Below are 20,481 nucleotides of genomic sequence, written 5' to 3'. Positions count from 1 at the left end.
TCATATAAATTGTCAGTACTTGTCAAATAATTGTTTATGTTTTATGTTCTAAACCTAAACAAATTTAAGTCAAATTAAATTGTTAATAGTTGCTTGAAGAAGTTTAAGTGCCCTTTTATAAATGAAGTCACTGAACTATTTTGTTTTATCTGGTTAAAATATTAATTACTGTGAATTCCTACTCCACCCTACAGTCAGATTTAGACACTTTTTTTAATGGTGGCACAGTTCCATTGGGGCTATGGCAGATACTGATTGTGCTAGTGATTCTGCAAGCTCAGTTGGGGATGAAGAAAGGGTAAGGAGACTATTTCAAGCCTGTGATACAAATGGGGATGGTTACATTGACAGGTAAGGCTAAGACTAGTAAATAATTGATTTGTGTTGTATTCAGGAGTTTTTTCCTTTTAGCCATGACTTATTAGCAGTGTGTAGGGAATTATCATTGGAAGACTCATTAGAAGAATTAATGCAACAACTGGGAGCAGACTCTCAGGGAAGGATTTCTTATGAACAATTTTTAAACAGGAGACTAGCCTTAAGACCTGAAATTGATGCTCTTAAAGGCACAACTAAGGACAACATTAGTGAAAACAGTCAAGGTAGGTAACTGAAAGCTATTTAAACATGAAATTTAGTTTGTTATTTTTTGTAGGTAAGTTAGATAGTTGGGAGTGGGATTCTGGAGCAAGAGATATGAGTCCAGTGCCTAAAACTATTGGGAAGAAGTTTGGAAGTGTTCCTCATGTTAGTGAAGAGTTATTTAAGGTAAGTGATATCAAAAAATACACTACAATAAATCAACTAGTAATTTATATCATAATCTAACATTCTTCTGGAAATAACCCACCATACATTTAAAAAACCTACATCCAAAATTCTACTGCTGATGCCCCAAAATGGAACTTTCAAATATGAGCAATTGCTTTCATATAAGTCACACTCTTCACTGTATTTATCCACCCATATAATGGACATAACACCAAGGTTGGTATACCGAATGTACTTTTGGTTGAAACACCTTTCAATATGCTTCAAATGCTCAACTGATTGTGGATTTGCCAGTGTTAGAGGGACCAAACTAATATTATTGGCACAGTCTATGTATTTGGCTTTGAAACTAAAGAAAAGCAACATAAATTTTTGATTAATCAGGATGGTAATACAAACCTCTTTAAATCAGGATTCAGTTTAATACATAACCCAACAAATGCAGCTCCAGTAAAATACAAACTTGACCTAACTGGTTTTTCCTTGATGTCCTGCTTTAAAGACACGCCAACGTCTTTGTAGTCCCTAATCACCGTTTTCCAGTAATTAACCCCCTTTTCCAGGATTGTCCCTTTAATTTTGCCATTGATTTTCTCTGATGTGGATTTGAAATTTTCAATGGCTCTGGTAGTGAATAGTCGCTTAGTTGAGTGAATCATATATGGTTTGAGCATTTTCTTAATATTTGATAGGCAATAGTAAAAACTGGGGGTTTTTTATTTAAGTTGAAAATGTTGATTTTCTTGTTAGACAGGATTACGGACATAACCTCAAACATTAAATCGGGTGTGGTTGCGTCACCGTCTCCGTGAACGTAATTTTTTTGTTATTTGTCCGTAATTTAAAACTGGTGTAATTTAATTTTACTGCAAGTTTACCTATTTACTGAATATCAAGTTTAAATATCTGAACTCCTAATAAACTAGTTTTCTAGTTTATCGAGTAGAGGTAATAGCTTATTTATGACTATTTACCTAGACATTTATTGGAATTTATTTAAATATGCATCTCCTAAGTTGAAGAGTAATTTAATTGCAGTTTATATGGATTTAACATTATAGCTCACCCAAGCATAACATAACTGACTGAATTACAGTAAGTTATTACAGTTAAGCCTGCAATTTTTAGTGGATTAGGGTTTTTATTGATTGAAGCAAGGGTTATTGATGTTAATAAATCATAGAACTTTGAAAGCACACCCCAAGGAAAGTTTAAATTGACTTGCAAACTTCAAGCATGTAGGTCATAAAAATACATACATATTAATTTTTCTAGAAGTTGCATGCACTTAAGTAAAATTAGTACTGGAATTAACATTTTAAATTGTTATGGTTCACAATTTAAACAGGAAGTAAACATCACTTAACCGGCGTAATGTAGAGCTTAGAATGGTTCTGGAATAAAAATAGAGTTAGTTCGAATAAGTTTGGTTTTCACCAGGTTTCTGAAACTATAAACGCGGTTATACAGCTTTAAGTCCACCCGTATTCTCTCTACAAATGGCTTTGTTGAATCTCATAAATTCTATTGCCGTTTCGGCTACGTGGATACTCAAGTTAACATCTTTGTCTCAAGTGCGCTGTTCATTTACTAGAAAATATACATAGCTACTCAATTTTCGAATAACAAATAGTCAGACTGGAGAACACCCGGCTAAAATTAGTTTGTTATTTGGCATTCAGTATAAATCTTTTCACTGCTCTTTTTTTAAAATTAGGCTGACTGATTTTAAGTTTGAATGAACCGAGATGGAATTTTAGGTATTTTAATGCAAACCGTCCTTCGTGTGGAATATTCCAGCTAGAAATAACAAGTGTATCATAAACTAGAGAGGTGTCATAAATTAGTTTGGATTTCCACATTCACTTTGATCAGTGTTTTATCTCTTCCAATTTGTAAACATGTTTTAGATTTCAAAAATGAGTACACATCTTTAATTATCTATTTCCGATTTTTTTTGACTTCAAGGCGGACGTCTTGTTAATAGTTCAAATATAATATAAATTATCACTGATGTTTCCTTTCGAGAACGCACAAAGGATTTTACAGATTCTTATACATTTTGCAGACTGCTTCCATTAAAACGGAAAGACAAAGCAGGGTCGGCGACTGGAACGTTTTAAACTTTAACGCTTTATTTATTACCCTTTCTAGACTTTCTAGCGTAATTCAGGTGAATGCAAATATTTACTTTTCTCTTTAGATAATTAATGCTTCTGCAAGTTTGGATGAAACTTACGTCTGGTCCAGTCCTTAGCTCTCTTACCAGTGATCTATTGACGCTTAGTTTCCAGTTTAAAACTTAATTTGAGTCGTGCTTTGGGATTCCAGAATTAAGTGCATGCAAAAATTAATGCTGATATTTTTCAGTGGTGAATTTTAATAGGTAATTTAAACTTTTCAGGGAAGGTCTTTTTGGTCATGCTAATTTCTACAGTAGGGTAGTTGATTTTGGCTGGTGGATAACAAGGGGAATTTATTCATGCAAGTCTTTGAACTTTAATTCTGCTTTATATAACAATGAGTTTTTGCTGTAAATATATTGTTCAGAAATCTCTCATTGTAAATTCCATTCAATCCTGAATGGTTGTGTCAGCGGCACAATATGGAGTTTTACAGATATTGCGACTGCCAAATCCAAACTCTACTTCCTACAAGCTTTAAACTTGGCAAATTAAATTCAACTAGAGGAATATATTCTGCAATACTGTCGACCATAAACAGAAACATGTTACCATCAAATTTTATTTTGATACTTTTTCCTTGTTTCTTTTCTAGCTTTCTGTTAATACAATGCTATTGTCTTAGCTGGTTATTTTAATCAAGATTTTACCATTAATTTAAGCTTTTTAATGATCAGTGTCTGCGTAATTGGTAAAAGTGTGGCTGGCGCTTTATCACCTACTAAAACAATAGATCTTTTTATAAGGTCATGAAGCTTGATATAGTTAACCTGACCTACTGGACTACATTCCATTCAAGTAAAAATGCTTGGTCGGTAGTTAGTTTGTAATAATTATAGTTATAGGAAGCAGATAGTCGATTCTTGTTATCCCCAAATTGTCGACTTCTGATTGTTATCAAGCAGGCAATTTTCACCCAATTGCCTGTCACCCTCTAAGGAGCTATTACCCTGGGGGAATTCGGCACCTAATCAGCTATTAAATCTATGCAATTTTTTCCTTCACGTTGTCCTTCCTCACCCTCAAAACGATGCCCATAATAGTTACGTAATGCGCGGCGCCCCCAAACTCAGTCTCGTCGTCTGCGACGAGCGAGAGAGAGCTTTTGCTGCTTTCGAAGCTTTTGCTATCTCCTAGTGCATTCCTGTCATCTCTTCCTGCTATGCGGACGTAGTAAAGTATACACGCGTGCCGGCATATTGGAAAAATGTAGGTCGCACCTCCTCGTGTTTGATGACTCTTGTATGATGGCACTTAATTAACGGTGTCGCGAGCCGATGATTTGTGTTTAGTTTTTTTCCTCTGACAAGGTGATTGTTCGAAGTGTTAACAGTGTCGCATGACATTTAGTTTTTAGGGTTCGTGGGTGCCAACATAAGGTTTTTACAATCAAATTAGTGGCTGACCTTAAATGATTCTTTTGGGGTTCCAAATCACCTTTATCAGTTCAAGTGTTAGAAATGTTAGTTTTGGTTAACTTTAGATCTAATGATTGCATTATAAATTAACGATACAGTTTAATTTCAGTGTGGTCCCTAGTATATTTCTGGTGCATTACCCATCTGTTTAGATATCTCTATAAAACACACATGTGGTTGCGCTAATTATTCTAACGATTAAGTTTGTTGACTTGCGGATATAATATATTGATGACATAACTCTCGTTTTCCTTTCAGTTTACTTGAGTTGTCATTTCTTCATATAACTGTTCAAATTTGTCTTGCTTTTAGTGTTGTTCCACTAAACTCTGGATTTGAAATTTAATTTAATCAGTATTCTTTAAATGTACAGGGTGTTTCAATTCAACAGCAATGATCACTTTAACATTTAAACATTTCTAGTCAGTGACAATTTCTTTCAATACAGTCTTTAAGGTTTAAACTATTTACTCTCAAATATAAACGTAAATAACATAGAAAGCAGACGTTTTTCTCTGACTGGTACTGGTGACTTACACTTGACAAGGTGAAAATGATCTAGGGTCAACGAGCTTGTGAATCACAACAGAAAGTCAATATGAGGTCGCTTGCCAGACCGTTAAATCGATGATTGTCCTTTCAATATATCTCTTTGCTAATTAGTTGTAATGACTCCGTAAAAGCTACGAAAACCGGTTAGTGTTTGCGGCCTTATTCCTATTTACTGCTTTTATGTAAATAATTAATTGTCCGTCTATCATTTCATTTTTAACGTACACGACACAGTAGGGAGGAAGTTTAACGGCTTGTAACAACCACGCACTCCTATCCTAGCCAGTAAGGAATACTGGTAATTTTCAGAAGGGTATTCACGGTGTTGGTTTCATCAAGTCATACTCGAAGAGGCATATTATGGGAGCAATTATTACGGTAGTGAATCAGAAATGAAAAAAAGTGCTTAACCAACCACAACAGTTTCAAGTAAAAGGTTATGTTAATACGCATTCACCAGAAGTCAAATGATATATTATTGCGGAAGTCTGATTTTCGCTTTATGCTTCACTATTAACCGTAAAAGGTGATGCTAATCTGCCTATATGTTTACCATTCTGTCATCAATGGTTTATAAAGAATATCAGATTGTCAAAGTCACAAAGCAGGAGATACAAAATTGCCTTGTACCAAATTAATAGAACTCGTCGGCCTCTCAGAATGCCAGACACCAACTCATTTAATTTTTACCTATTTTACTGAGTAATTGGTTGTCATGACCTTTACAGTTTTTTTACCAAGAGTGTCTTGAAAGTGGCAGGGATTAATTTGAATGTAGGACAGATTTCAGTTATTTCCAGTAATACAATTCCTATAATCGTCGCAGCAATGCTAATTTTATCAAACGGATTGCGTAAAGTATTTCATAACAACTGACCAAACAACCGAGGAATTGCTTAATGGCCTGCAAGATCTCCAGATTTTAGCTGCTCGCTTATTTCCTGTAAAATATTTTCGTGAGCTAAATATATTGAAATCGTGAGGATTTCTTTAACTTGTTGTGTAAATCATTTAAAGCCAGATACTATAATGTTGTTAAAGGTCGAGATAGTGTAATAATAAAAATAACATTCTAGAGTGATAATTTGGAACAAATTGTTATTTATTTAAATTGAGGTCATTGGCATTCTAAAATAACTATTAAGAATACAGCCTTTTTCTGCAATTGGTTTAAGGGTTGAGGAACGTGAGACACTTTTAATTTCCTTTCGTTGATCCCAAGTGTATCGTCCTAACGTGACTATGGTCAGTTAGGACAGAACTAACTCTGGCTAGTTCCGAGACAGGGTCCAAGTCCTTTAGGAATGTGATTTTAATTTAAAACCTGCTAGCTTTAGTTACTCATATTTGCTGTTTTACATTTCATTTTCCACATCTCGTTGCAAACTAATAGATTCAACTTATAACTTAATCAAATTGCTTGAAAGCAGAATAGTGTTCTCTAAGGTCTATTTCCTCGACTCTTGACAGCTCATATAAAGTTTTAATTAAAACGCTTTCCAACTTTCGTATAATAAGACAATAAACCACTTCACAATTGAAATGTCTTCCGTCCATTTGCCTCCATTAAAAGTAAAATAACCTGGCATCTGGATTTCTGTGTTGGGAGCTTTCTAAAAGGGAATTGAGGTGGAGCGAGGGTGTGATCCCGAATACAGGTTGTGTGGTATAACACGAAAGGTCAGATAATCACCTTGACAAAGGTTAGATTCAATTGCAAAGGTCTCGGGCTTTTTGATGCATTTTGAAATTTGAGTCCGCTGAACTGTAAAGATAACTTATTTGGCCCACTAAGTCGAGGTGAACGAACTACTACCAAACAGTAAAAGGAATACAAAACTTTTAGACCTGCCGTATGTTAATCAAATAAATAGTGTTTCGACAGACTTAACTAGAGTAATACAAAGAACCCACGCATAACCACTCATTTCAACGGTGGTCTGAGTGAAATACTGTCTTTTGAAACCTGCCAGTTTGTTTTAACATTGAAGAACCCTTCAATATTGATGGAAATTTTAATGATTACTTCAATAATGAGAAATAACTTTTCTCCAAATTTGTAGTAATTCATTATTATTTCCCGCAATTAAAACACGTACCCCAAAGTTTCAAAGTGCTTTGCCTGTTATAAAATTAATTACTCCATGTCTGATGGGGGATGGTGTATAATATATCCTGATTCGTTTGTCGTGTAATAACAATAATGATAAAAATTAATTGCGGTGGTTATCATTTGCTGGTTGTTCCTTTGTTCTGGGAACTGTGTTCAGCTTGTATCATTAAACTAATGCGTTCCAGTGAAAGTTTCAATAAAGTTATTCGGACTGATCGATCCATTTCACGATCGTTTATTTATTTAAAATGCATGGTACTATTCTCATTTCAAATTCATGACTTATTTGTTTTAACGACTGGCAGCTCTATTTTAGCGGTTTTGGCAGTCTGTAAGCCACGCTGAATAAAACAGGTTTACGTGACAGCCAAATAATGGGTTTCGGCCGTATACCGTATGGTTATGTTTGGCTATATGGAATGCCTTTGTACTGATTTTCGTTGTTATTTTATCGTAGACTTCCATGTTCGTTTCCGGACCACCTCACATCCATTATTAAACAATTAAATATTGGTTTACCAACATTTTTTTTTTCGTTGACGCTGAACTGATAAAGGTGCGGAGACATTACCCTATCGCATAAGTTTGCTTTGCACACCTACAACATTCATTAGGCTTATTGCCCGATAATGACATTCAAGACATTCTCAACAATATAATTATTTTTCCTCTTGTGGAACTCAAAAAGCTAATGTAGGGAGTTAAAAGGTGGAATGTGACTGGAACACTAAAGTGTTCAAGATCATTTTGTGACTTTGGTGAACTCTGGATTTAGTGCAAACTGGCGGGGGCTGAGGTGTCTCCTGACAGTGGCGGGAATGTGGGCGGGGGCGATAAAAGTTGTTTGACAACGTATATTTTCAACCCCGTCGAAACCTGCACTGGAACGCCCAGCCCTGAAAAATTTATAAGAACATCACCAGGTGAGTACTTTTTATTTATCTTCGATTGTATCAGTAGCTTTAAAGTGGACAAAAATGTATATACAATACTATACTTTTGTTACATGACTATTGGTATCATACATTCTTTCAAGAGTCCAGTTCTATTTTCAGTTTCAGAATATAAAACGACGTGATGATGAAATCGTTGTTTTAGTTTATAAACTGGAGCAACACACTAATGCCAAACAATTTATCACCATTACGTGATCCATTTTCTAGAAAAAAAAGTATTAAAATCAAGTTTTAAACAAAAATCAATCAATTTTCTGTACACTAATCAACTTTTACCATATTCTGTTCATCAATTCTCTGGCATTTTATGAATGGATGAATGAATTAGGTTATCTATCGTCTAGATAATCACTCCTTCCTGCTGTTGTATTTCATTGATATCAAATTACGCTGAAGGCATTATCAGAAGTAGAAATTTTAATTTTTAAAGCTGCTTTCCATATTTGCTGTACCGCAAAAATGCTCTATTAAAAACTGCAGTTCGAGCTTCATTATTCTTTGTGTGGACGTGATTGCCACTAAAATAAATTGCTTTTCCCAGACAGCTTGAAAAATGATCAGAAATAATCATTTTCTGAAAAATGGATTTATCATCAAGGGATTTTGCTAATCATTTAATTTAATGTCGTTTTAAGGAGTTTTAGTTACCCTAAGTTTGGTGATTTATCGATCACAGTTGTAACCTTGTGTATCAACTACGATATTTTTTTTTGGAGAGTTTGGGCTACTCATAAATCACACTGGAAAACTGGAAAAGGGTCTTTTCCGATTTGCTTGTCATGCTTTCAGTAACGATTCTTGACCATGTATTTACATTTCAGTCCACTTTGTTCAATAATCGCACGTCTATACAAAACAAATTTTAGGGAATTTGAGTTTATCACCCAGACCTCATCAAGATGACATCACAAGGCTCTCCCCTTCGCCAATCAACAATACACACATGCATCCGAATTTCCTTTACGGAAAAACCTTGCCAGATGGAAGGCCGAATTTTCTCACAGATTACGGCTTTAACTTTCAAAATTACGGCGCTTTGGGAACTAACCACAGCAAGTGTTGTGTAACTAGCCCGTTCGGGAATGAGCTGAACTTTGGCCACTTGTACACAATCAGCAAAGCCGAAAAGGTACTTTATATGTTCACTTTTTTAAGAACAACCAACCTTGAAATGTTATTACAGGAAGAGCGTACTTACGATGAACCGTATACTGGCGATCTTACTAGAAGATCGTGGCTTTGTTGCCCTGGATCACAAGCCAAGACGGACAGTGATCAGCCACCACTTTTGGAAGAAGCTAAATCACCCACAACACCTTCAGAAACTATCACACAACCACCAGGTTTTGTTTCTGTTGCTTGCAGTGGAACTTGTGTATGTATTTATGTCAGTCAAAGACAAAAGTTGTTTAATGTGATTCAGAAACTATTTACACTTACTTTAGTATTTGTATTATAATGTTTTTTCACCTTCCATGATTTCCTTCTGGAAAACAATGCCATCATAAAAATTTCAAGGATTGTCTGTCTCTTTGAATTGAGTAGCAAAAGCTTCTTCAATATTTAATCAGTATTTTAGGACCCTTTTGTGTTGACTTTCTTCATTAACTTGAAAATCGCAATCTTTTCGTCTAATGCTTGGAACAACTTTGTAAAATTAGAACGGAAGCGCATAAAATGAACTCGTTTGAGTTGTCGAAAACCACAACATTCGAAACTTTTATCATTTTCTTGTAAGTTACCCAACTAAATTGCCGGTTTTCTATAATACAGAACTTAAGAACTTATACATAGTGTATGGTGTGCTTCGTCTAATGTGCATGTATGAGCAGACAGAAACAGTAGAAAACCATTCATAATTAACTTAGCATGTCTGATAACTTGGAGGATTAACATGAAACTATTTGTAATATGATGGTGGTGCAAATTCCCTTCGTTCCCGTAACTTTAGACGTATAATCTAATTTTAGTTCAATGTTAGCTTATCGCGGTGCATTAAGTCGACGGGAATGTCAATAGCGACTCTGAAACCTCGGCTGAAATAAATTTCACATAGAGATTACTAAAAAATCCACTTTTAAATTTTTTTATAGGTTTACTCAGGTGTTTGTAAAATCATTTTTAGAGCGTGGGATGTTCTTATAGTTGTTTCATTTTGACAGTCAGAACATTTAGTCTTTATTAACTATAATATCATATAAATCACTTTTGTCCTTCTATGACTAGTATCATTGTCACTACTTTGTTATGACAATTACCAATTAGGCTTCGCCGTTTCGCGCATATTTCCTCTCTAATTGGCACCATCCACAGATATGTGTCTGCATTTTAATGCACATAACCTTAATGAGGTTTATTATTATTGCAAGATTCAACCCAACTTTGTCTCTAAATTTAGATTTTATTTCTGCCAGAGAAACGCGTGGCAGATTAACGACACAAATATTAACGAAATCCATCAGCTAATTGCGGTTAAATCTCCAACTGAGTTTTCACTTTAAAAGCTTTTAAATTGACATACAAACCTTATTGGATTAGTTTTCTATGTAAAATCGGAAACTGACTACATATTGCAGACCATGTTAAAAAAAAGGATTAAAAGCTTGCTCTAAAGCTCACACTTAGATAATAAATTTAAACAAGCACATTGTCACGGTTGGCATTACATCCAAGATTAATCACTTTCGTAATTTCAAAGGGAATTGTCTTTGTGATTTTACAAGAGTGACTTGACAAAGTTACCCACAGAAGAGTTTCTCTGTGAATTCGTCCCACTTTACATGGCAAAATCGCAATTCGTTCAATCATCACAAATAGGATGATAAATGAAGAAATTCCGTGTTTTCGTAATATTTACTTAGAATTCCCGATACGGCTTACCGCCCTACATCCAATCTTAATTTCCTGCCGCGAATGAGGTTATTTCCAAAGACGTTAATTGCAACAAAAATTCCGATGGGAGAATGATCTAATTCTCGTTTTATTGGTGTTAAATCTCAATTTCAACGGAGTAAGATGTAGTCGTGCCTTCAAAGGCCTTTCTGACCTTACTTAATAAATGCAAAGCGATTCAACCTAAAATTCCTTTTCAAATTACCATTATCGATCCAAACTGCTGAGATGTGCAGAAAAAGTGAAGGAGATGTTTCAAGGTTATGATGGAAATAATTCGTGTAGTAAAATTTTGTCTCTGGAAAAAACTGTCACCCAAAAGTTCAATACATACTGACTGAAATGCATTTAGCCAATCCATTATCCAATTTTTCATACTCGTCCGACGAATTTGCCTTTTTAAATTGAATTTTGAGCAACAAAACCACGTAAAACGGTTTGAATGACGTCCGACCTAGCAACACAATCAGGTTATCCCGAAGCTTTCGATTTCCAGATGAAAAATTTACAATCCTCAATTTTCTTAGCTACTGGACCGAACCGTGCACAAAAGTATTTGGTTAGGAGATTGGATTGATATATTTTTTGTTAGACATAAACAATTACCAGTAGCATTAGTGTTGTAAAGTTGGGAGTTTCCGCAAGTTATAATAAAATAAAAGTTGGAATTTCGCGTGGTTTTATGTAAATTATTCCGGTAGTCAGACAATAGGAAAACCGGGGGCGGAAAACTGGAAAATGGGGCAGCCATCTGAATGAGCGGAAACGCGGACATCGACAAAAGAATGTGAGTGCATCCCATTATTCATTCCGGACCTTGACAGATATGTGTAATTTTATTCAATATGAATTTTCCAAATGGTAAATTTTACATTAAAATCTCTAGTTACAAGGTATTACAGCTGAATTAGTCTTATTATAGCGTCATTTTCGAAAATCGAATTTTAAAATTCAAATCAGTATTTCCGAGAAACTCGTTTTGTCTGCAAAGAACGTCTTCTTTGCTATGACTAGGGGATAAAAGTGTCGACTAGATCCATAAAATGCGTTGAAAAGTATGCAACTTCAAAGAGGAAAAATGTTATCCAGAAAGCCTTGGGGTATTGTAGGGAGTTTAGAAACTCCCTTTCTGCTTTTTAGCAACTAATAGTAAGTTGCACCGCTGTAATGACGCAAGTTTCTTGTGAAGCCACACTTCTGCATTATAGAAAATTAGCAACAAAGCATCTATTCATTGAACTAAACTTCCAGATTAAAGCTTCTACATTGTTGTAAAAGCCAAATCCATTGTTAATCTAGGTTAGTCGGTGGAGTTTTGGGTCAACCTTAATGATTAATCGATATCGGAAATTTACAAATACCGACGCTACTTCGAACGTGCTTTGTATAGCTAATTGATTATGAAATGCAGTTAATTACCAAGGTTTTTTAGGTGTATGGTGGGAGGTTGTTGCCGGAATCTTAGGAAGATTTCAAACTGATTAAATTCTTAACAAATTACAGGAGCGTCTACAAATTAAGCTGGATGAACAAGCACAAAGGTACGAGGAACAACTTACGGAGTTGCATTCTGTGATAGCTGAACTTACAAGAAAATTACACCAACAAAGGACGATGGCCATAACGGAAGAGGATGAAATATCAGGTAACGGATTTTTGCTCGTCTCATAAGTAAATATTTGAAAACGAGCATAGTGGAAAGATCTTTTTTTGTCACGTATTATAGTGGTTTTATGTCTTGTTAATTAATTTTCTAACAGTCTCCTTTATGAGCCTTGAGAGTGTTGTTTTATCATTTGTTAAGGCATTTAAAAATACAAATGATGATTTAAAAGTGAAGGAGATTGAGAGATTACAATCTGAACTATACTTTTTGTACCAAAAGAGACTTTGTGTACACTTTTCTGTTAAACTAAATATTCAGTTTGCCATTATTACTATGCTGAATTTCGTTTATCCTAACCATTAGTCTTGTTGGAGTACAGCCAAGTTTCTTCCTGTTTTTCAGAATTTTAATGAATCATTCATTAAATACACAACAAGTATAAGTTTACAGACAAAACTGTAACTAACCACTGCAATGCAACCAAAACTGATGAATGATTCTTTCCAGGAACTTTTTCAATTATATTACGCTATTATAACCACGAAACCGATAACTCCATTCAAATATTGTTGTCATTTCAGAGTCTTGTACAAGTGCACACGAAGAATCAATAACTTGTCCCTTGGAAGTAAGTGAACTGGAGCCTCTAGAGAACGAACTTTCAGACCTAGAAAACAAAGTACCTGTAAGTAGAATTTTTTAATCGTAAATTTTGAAATTTATTGACTTTCTGTATGGGGTTAAAGGCAAACAAACCGTTTTATCAGAATCCCATTTGCACTCAAGGGAATAAAGAACATAATTACCAAACTTTTCCTTGTTTATGACTTTCGGTAAACGACTTAAGCCGCGGTATTAGTTTTGAAGTCGGAGACTGGAATTGAGGAAATATGGGCGTCGTATTGAGACGTCTCGCATTATTTTAACTTTTTTTTAGAGCTCCAGACACATAATGCGGGGTCGAAATTGATATAAATGTATTGTTGTCTGCTCAAAATAGCCTTTTTTTTTCAGCTGGCAGAAAGTCCACTAGAATTACCGGAACCAAAACTGAACTCATCGCATCAAGGAAACTCTGAAATTTCACCTTGCTCCGACATAGTTGAGCCTCTAAGACAGGAAATATTGTCTTTGAAACAGCAACTCCACGAAGCACATACGCGTCTAGCCCATATAGCGCTAAGTAGGATCGAAGAATCGGCGTGTGATGAAGAAACAGTAACTTGTGACCAAAACGTCAGTCGAACTGAACCTAAATCGAGTACTCTTAACTCTGGCAAAGCCAGTTTAGAGCATTACAAAACGTTGGAATCGCCGGAAAGTCAGATTGAGGCTGATTGTGTTGAAGATAAGGCCGATGTGAAGTTTAGCAGTATAGTTCCCATCCATAAGACGCCAGTTAAGAGTGATGTTTGTAATTTACCTATTACAAAAATGGCTGAAAGGTAAGTTTCAAGCTGTATTTGAGGTTTGTATACTTGTATGTATGCTTTAGGATTAAATTGAAAAGAACAACCGATAGAGATCTTAATCCTAATGATTTACTGAACACGGAACTTTCCACGGTCGTTGCCGAACATATGGTTGGAGACATTCTTCGCCAGTGCGACGTCAGCACGGAAAAACAAGTTCTGGACTTGGAAATGCGGAAAGCCAATGCTAAGTTAGAACACGCCCGATCGCAAAACACCGTTCTTGCTCTGACTTTGAATGAAACTAAAGCTTATTGTGATAGGTTAGGTTTCACTAAATTAGGGAAGTTTTAAGTTAAAGTTTGTATCCTTTAGGTTGGCTCTGCTTTGTGGTAAATACGAATCAAACGCCATAGCTTTGAGATTGGCTTTGGGAATCACAGACCGAACGATAGAAGCTTATGACGTTCTTTTAGCATTACTGGAAACTGAATTGTCGTTGAACGAAGAAAATCCATTAACCATACAAAATCGCACAGCTGCCGAAACTGTAGCTAAACAGCTACTAGCCCATCTAGATCATCATCAAAGTTCTGATGTTATGCTTTCTCCTTGGCAAAATCACGTGTACAGTTCTCCAATTGAGCTGTAAGTTTTTTTTTTTATTTGATTACTATCAATCTCATACATCATTTGATACAGTAACGAGCCATGGACTCCAGAACACGAATTGAGACTTCGAGAACACGTTTCCAAACTAAAAGCCGAAAGAAGCAATATTCAAGGAACTTACGTCACTCTGGAATCCACCCAAGTGGAAAATATGCCCGTTAGACCCTCCAACGTTCAAGAGAGTCGCAAAATGGACCTTGAAATGGCTGTGTTAATGCAGGTGAAGCGTTTTAATCCAATTTAATAAGGTTTTCTGGTCCGTTTATATTTCTTTTTGGGCCTCTGTTTACCGGTTTAATGCAGTATTCAGGTCGAGGCGAGATTATATTGTATTTTTTTTGTTACAGGAATTAATGGGGCTGCGGGAAGACAAAGCTGAATTGTTGTCGAAATTATTTATGTTGGAGAAGGATAAAAACGCCATGGAAGTGAAGCTTAAATACGTGGAGACGCAGCAAAGGGCTCAGTCTGCCACATTGAAAAATCTGCAAGGACAGCTGAAAGATACTGAAGCTCTGTTGGCTCTTGCTACGCAAAATAAGGTAAGATTCAGTGTTAGTAATAGTCAAAAGAATGCCCAACTTTAAAATTTGCATAAATCAGAAATATACCCGTCCGCATTAATTCGATTATTGTACGTCATCAGTGAGTTTGACGTTCTGAATTCGTTTTCTCACACGCAGTTATTTAATGAACGCCGATTGGATATAAACGTGACTTAATCTCGACTTTTGTTGCTAAATTGCCAGCTAGCATAATTTTCTGTTTTATATCGCATATTATTCAAGTGTATTTGCAGTTAATAATCGTTATTTATTGGAGTAGTTAGCTAATTATTGTGTTAATCTGTCTACATATATAAAAATACAAACTTTAGGAAAAATTTGTGCTTGAATGGTAAAGAAAAACATCAATACAGTACGTTAAACGTCAATGGCGTGCAACGGCCCAATTAGTGCCCACGACTAGTCACCTAACTGTAGGAGAATTTGATAATTAAAAGCAATCAAGTGACTTTTAGAAATTCCTTTCAACCGTAAAAATGGTCAGAACAACATTTTGACATGTGATATTTTAACCATAAGAAAGGTCAAGTGTTCTTCAAGATTTCATTCTACGCTTGAAAATAGTCACGTGACTTTTTTTAGGTCTTTTTTAAATCGTAAAAAATGAGGAAGCTAATTTGACACTAAAAAAAGTCTCGTAGCCTTTAGAAATGCCTTTCGATCGTAAAAATGGTCAGGTGACTGCAAGGATGCTATTTTAACCGTAAGAAGAATCAAGTGATCTTTTAGATTTCATTCGACGCTAGAAAATAGTCATGTGACCCTTATAACTAAGTTTGATAATTGAAAAATCTTCTTTTAATCGTAATAATGGTAACGTGGTTTTAAGGAAGCTATTTTGGCATTGAAAACAGCTACGTGACTTACAGAAATGCATTTTTGTCGTAAAAATGGTCACGGGACTGCAAGAGTGATATTTTGACCGCAAGAAGAGTCAAGTAATCTTCAAGATTTCATGCGACGACGCTTGAAAATAGTCACGTGATCTTTATAACTAAATTTGTTAATTGAAAGCAATCACGTGACTTTTTTTAAGCCTTTTTAATCGTAAAAATGCGGAAGCTAATTTGACACTAAAAACAGTCTCCTTACCTTTAGAAATGCCTTTCGATCGTAAAAATAGTCAGGTGACTGCAAGGATGCTATTTTAACCGTAAGAAGAGTCAAGTGATCTTTTAGATTCCATTCGACGCTTGAAAATAGTCATGTGACCCTTATAACTAAGTTTGATAATTGAAAAATCTCCATTTAATCGTGAAAATCGTAACGTGGTCTTAAGGAAGCTATTTTGACTTACAGAAATGCCGTTTCGTCGTAAAAATGGTCACGGTGATATTTTGACCACAAGAAGAGTCAAGTGATCTTCAAGATTTCATTCTACGCTTGAAAATAGTCATGTGACCTTTATACCTAAACTTGATAATTGAAAACTGTGTGACATTTTTTAGGTTCCCTTTTAATCGTTAAGAAAGGTATTTTGACATTGAAAACAGCCACGTGACCTACAGAAATGCCTTTTACTGCTGCTACTTTAACTTCCGAATAATTTCCAGAGAAACCGTGAACACAAATGCTACTTTTGTTCAATTCTGTCGTTTCTATAGAAATTATTTTAAGAATAAATTTATTCGGAAGTGAAAGTACCGATCCTTAGTCGTAAAATTGTTCACATGACCGTAACGATGCTATTTTGACATTAAAAACAGTCACGTGACTGCAAGCATGCTGTTTTGAGTATTAAAAAATGTGATAGTATACAGAGTGTTTAAAATAAGCAAGTTGGTGAAACTGAAAACTTATTTTTTCGACGACTGACTTTGAAAGTACCTCATGTATGCTTCCATTTCAAAGCAGAAAGTGGTTATTTGCCGCACGTGCACAGAAAGTGAATCATTTTCTGTCCTAGAGCGTTTTCGCTTTCTACTAACAATCTACCTATCAACTTTTTCGGCGTTTTCATAACAACGCTTGACATACCTGTTTGAAATAAAGCCATTCCGTCAAAGTGATTTATCGGTGACAATGAGTTCGAGCTACGAAAATGATGTGAATTGTCCTTCTACTCCACCCCACAGCCGTCGTCGAAAAAATATCGTCTACATTTCGAGCCGAAAGTACTTTTGCCGCTTTTACATGATTGACAATTTTCATGTGCAAGCGGCAAACATCTACTTTCCGCTCTTAATATAGTACTATTTCTACTTACTATTTCTAAAAGTAAACCCATCACAAAAAAGTATAAAAACCAAAACATAAATCAAATATTTTAATTATTGTATCAGAGTTTCAGGATATATTCTTCCTTAGATTTCTTGAAATACTTTTCATAGTTTTATTAATTCACGTGTGATTATTTTACATGTGAGTTAATAAAGGACAAACGCTGGCCCTTTTAGATTGATTAGAGCAGTCATTACGCAAAATCAGCAGACAATCAACATATACGTTGAACAAACGTCCATACTTTAATTTTAATTTGAATCTAAAAGTTGTTTTTCTTTAGGAGAGAGGTTATTGCGACGCAGAGCACGCCCAAGGCGTCGAATTAGAATTAATGCAGGCGTTGGCGAGAGAGGCAAGACTGAAAGTTAGATTACAAGAGTTAGTTTCTACATTGGAACAGGTAACTAAAAACGCCGAAGCCCGTTTACTCGAAGGCAGGGAAATTGTACAGGACCTGAACCACACAAATAGGTATTCAATTTTGTTTTCTGCTTTGTGTTTTCTACGGGTTTTTGAAGTGTTTTAGCGGAAACCGTGGACCGAAACACTAAAAAGTACCAAGCAAAATTCAAGAAGATGGAGAATCAGATGTTAAACATGGCAGAAAAACATACAGCGCAGGTAAAGTTGTACATTATATTAATCTAAATTTGTATTATTTGGGAATATTTCAGGTTCAAACGTTACAGCAACGAATAGCTACTCTAGAAACTCCACCTACAAATAGTTCAGAAAACTCATTAAATTCAATTCCCATGTAAACTCAAATTTATTTATTTTCTGACCTGGTTGTACATAATTTGCTTAATAAACTTTGTTGGGACTTGAAAAGAAGTGCAATAATATAAATCAAATGGTTTGTCTTCTCCACAAAGAAAGAAATACTCATTTACTAACTGCAATTCAGTATAAACGATTTCCAACTTTATAACAATTCTGTGTTTTATTACATTTGCATAAATCATTTTATCCACAAACTTGTGATTCTTGTTTTTCTCATCACTTTTTGCACGTTTGTCGATAAAGTATTATGTGAAAGTTGTGTAGTATTTTTTACAGCTTTATGATTATTGAAATGTGTTAATAACCTATTTACTACACTTCGAATGTTATTGCTGAAGATTAAAATGTTTGCTATTGTCTTTGTATAATTATTAATCTAACCTTTTGGAAACGGAAATTGTGGTGGATGAAAAGGTTTGCCTCGCTGTGATTATATAATGTTAGTAAGTAAGGAAACGAAGGAAGTTTTTAATATAACTTGATATACAATACGTTAATTATTATTATTTTATATCTAAAATAAGTAATTTTGATGGCGTATTACAGGGTGTGTCAGAGAATTTGATTTACTAAGTTTAAACTTTTTTTTTAAGAACAAACCAATGTGTTTGACAGAGACAAAAAATGTCAAAATAAGATATCAATCAGACTTTCTGCTGCAGTAGTCATGTGATTTACTGTTTAATTAAACTCCCACATTAATTATTATTAACAACAGTTCTTTGTTGTGCCCTGTAAAATACACCTAAACCAAGTTTACAGCAAGAAAATATCATCAAGTACAAGAAATTTACTCTTAGAATCAATTGATGTTTGGTTACTTATTTTTTTACTAATTTATCCATCAAGTAGATCAAATTGTAGGTACGTATGTAGATGCTTTCTTTAAATAGTATAATCCTGATAGTTGTCATTAATATCTTTCATATAATTAAGAAAAATTGCAATTTGTAGTGTATTTACTTTAATAATTTTAATAGGCAAAAGTGCATTTAAAAACTTGTTATACTTACTTGGTTTATTTATTATTTTTAAAGAAATCTGACAGTTTTTTGTCCTATACATGTACATGGTTCTATTATGATGTAAAACACACAGATAAATGAATCCTCAACTTTATAATGATTAGTTTGTAATTATAATTTAGTTCAATGGTTGCTAAGCAATGCAAATTATTTTATATTGTGACGTTTAATAAAGTGACGTTAACAAGTTGCCTGACTGTTTTATTTTATTTATTTTGTGATTGTTCAGCTTTTACTTAAAACAATCAATGCTAATATAGCATTCACCAATATATTCGAGAGACGTTGAGTGATGGATTAGTAGAGCTCGAATCAGCTAAGAAAAGGCCACAGGCGTCATCAAACGATGATGTCACGATCTCTGTACGTCTCGCTTTAAATATTGCTGCTCTCGTTACTTTCCAAGTTGTTGCAGCTAGTCAGTGGCGTGCTATTATTTTATCAGTAAAATGAAACATTTTCGTCGTTTTTAATAAAGAAAATAAAAGACAACAAGTTTTTCAAAGGAATGGAAACTCCTTCTGCTTCTTTTTTCATAAATTGTAAGACGTTACTGACGATTTCACGGCCTTGGCTGTATATGATAACACCTTTCTTTCCAACCTTTTTGAAAGACATTTTGACAAAATAACGTTTTTTTATCATAACACTATGTGAACTTCAACTGCGACCATCAACAATACAACCAAAACACCAGACTAAAACGGAACCTAACCTAACCCCCTAAGTCTCCCTGTCCGCCACTACATTTTTTTAAACTTGGCAACACCGTTTAGAGTGCCGGCTAGTAAAAGCATATAAAAAGGTCCAAATGTCCCTGGCCGCTGCCGCATCTGTTTTAATTGTGTCCAAGTAAAAACCGTACTACGTTGCCAAGTGGCTTTTTGACCGCTTAACAATATATTTTCGGGAATATTTTAATAGGACGCCTCTGATTATATCTAATGCGACGGCAACTGTAGAAGGAGAAAGAAATAGTTTTAAAAACTGCGTCATTGATGATGCGGTGGCCTTTTCTCATCTGGTTCGAGCTCTAATAGTAGTATTCGGATACCTCCAAAATATCCAGATGAAAATAGTTCAAAATTTAAATCTATACCACTCAGGAACTTGCTTACAAGATTGAGACATTTTGCATAAAAAAATTGTTTTGTTACCAGGAGTGCATATGAAGTGTCAAAATTCTACTTACTTACCAGTATCACTCAAAAATAACGGAACAATCTCAGCTACCTGCCCATTTTTGTAAAGATGACTTTCTAAGCATTGTTGATCTGGCATTTCTTGTCCGATTTTTTCAAAAGTCAAG

The 20,481-nt window shown here is 34.8% G+C and overlaps 2 protein-coding genes across 9 annotated transcripts; one reads left to right on the top strand and one right to left on the bottom strand.

Annotated features, from left to right (window-relative positions):
* The first annotated feature begins 16 nt into the window (after positions 1-16).
* Positions 17-19,363, top strand: LOC145730148 (colorectal mutant cancer protein). 8 transcript variants are annotated; one of them, XM_081981184.1, is made up of 14 exons: positions 4,052-4,264; positions 7,594-7,960; positions 8,860-9,122; positions 9,177-9,368; positions 12,389-12,530; positions 13,073-13,176; positions 13,506-13,936; positions 13,987-14,226; positions 14,279-14,551; positions 14,606-14,795; positions 14,923-15,117; positions 17,645-17,835; positions 17,883-17,985; positions 18,039-19,363. In XM_081981184.1, the coding sequence occupies exons 3-14, from the start codon at positions 8,937-8,939 to the stop codon at positions 18,123-18,125; spliced, it is 2,334 nt and encodes a 777-aa protein (XP_081837310.1). In that variant the 5' UTR covers positions 4,052-4,264; positions 7,594-7,960; positions 8,860-8,936; the 3' UTR covers positions 18,126-19,363. The 8 variants fall into 8 exon arrangements, 6 of the variants coding, with proteins under 6 accessions (XP_081837311.1, XP_081837304.1, XP_081837310.1 ...); XM_081981183.1 differs by having other exon boundaries at positions 4,052-4,333; positions 7,652-7,960; XM_081981182.1 differs by having other exon boundaries at positions 4,052-4,333.
* Positions 797-1,599, bottom strand: LOC145730149 (mitochondrial import inner membrane translocase subunit Tim29). Its single transcript, XM_081981187.1, has 2 exons — positions 1,171-1,599; positions 797-1,120 (listed from the first exon to the last, which is right to left on the bottom strand). Exons 1-2 carry the CDS (start codon positions 1,443-1,445, stop codon positions 805-807), a joined length of 591 nt encoding a protein of 196 aa, XP_081837313.1. The 5' UTR covers positions 1,446-1,599; the 3' UTR covers positions 797-804.
* Positions 19,364-20,481: the final 1,118 nt, after the last annotated feature.

The sequence above is a fragment of the Ips typographus genome, linkage group LG6 (genome assembly GCF_016097725.1).
Source record: "Ips typographus isolate SLU linkage group LG6, UJ_Ityp_2.0, whole genome shotgun sequence".
NCBI lineage: Eukaryota > Metazoa > Arthropoda > Insecta > Coleoptera > Curculionidae > Ips > Ips typographus.
This window is presented reverse-complemented; position numbering and strand designations above follow the sequence as displayed.

Bases quoted from the DNA above. Each gene is read 5' to 3' on its own strand.
- LOC145730148 (XM_081981178.1), top strand. From the start codon at position 242: ATGGCAGATACTGATTGTGCTAGTGATTCTGCAAGCTCAGTTGGGGAT. The intron at 352-411 runs GTAAGGCTAAGA...TTTTCCTTTTAG, and splicing joins GGGGATGGTTACATTGACAG to CCATGACTTATTAGCAGTGT. The intron at 603-655 runs GTAGGTAACTGA...TATTTTTTGTAG, and splicing joins CATTAGTGAAAACAGTCAAG to GTAAGTTAGATAGTTGGGAG.
- LOC145730149 (XM_081981187.1), bottom strand. From the start codon at position 1,445: ATGCTCAAACCATATATGATTCACTCAACTAAGCGACTATTCACTACC. The intron at 1,121-1,170 runs GTTTGTATTACC...GCTTTTCTTTAG, and splicing joins CTGAATCCTGATTTAAAGAG to TTTCAAAGCCAAATACATAG.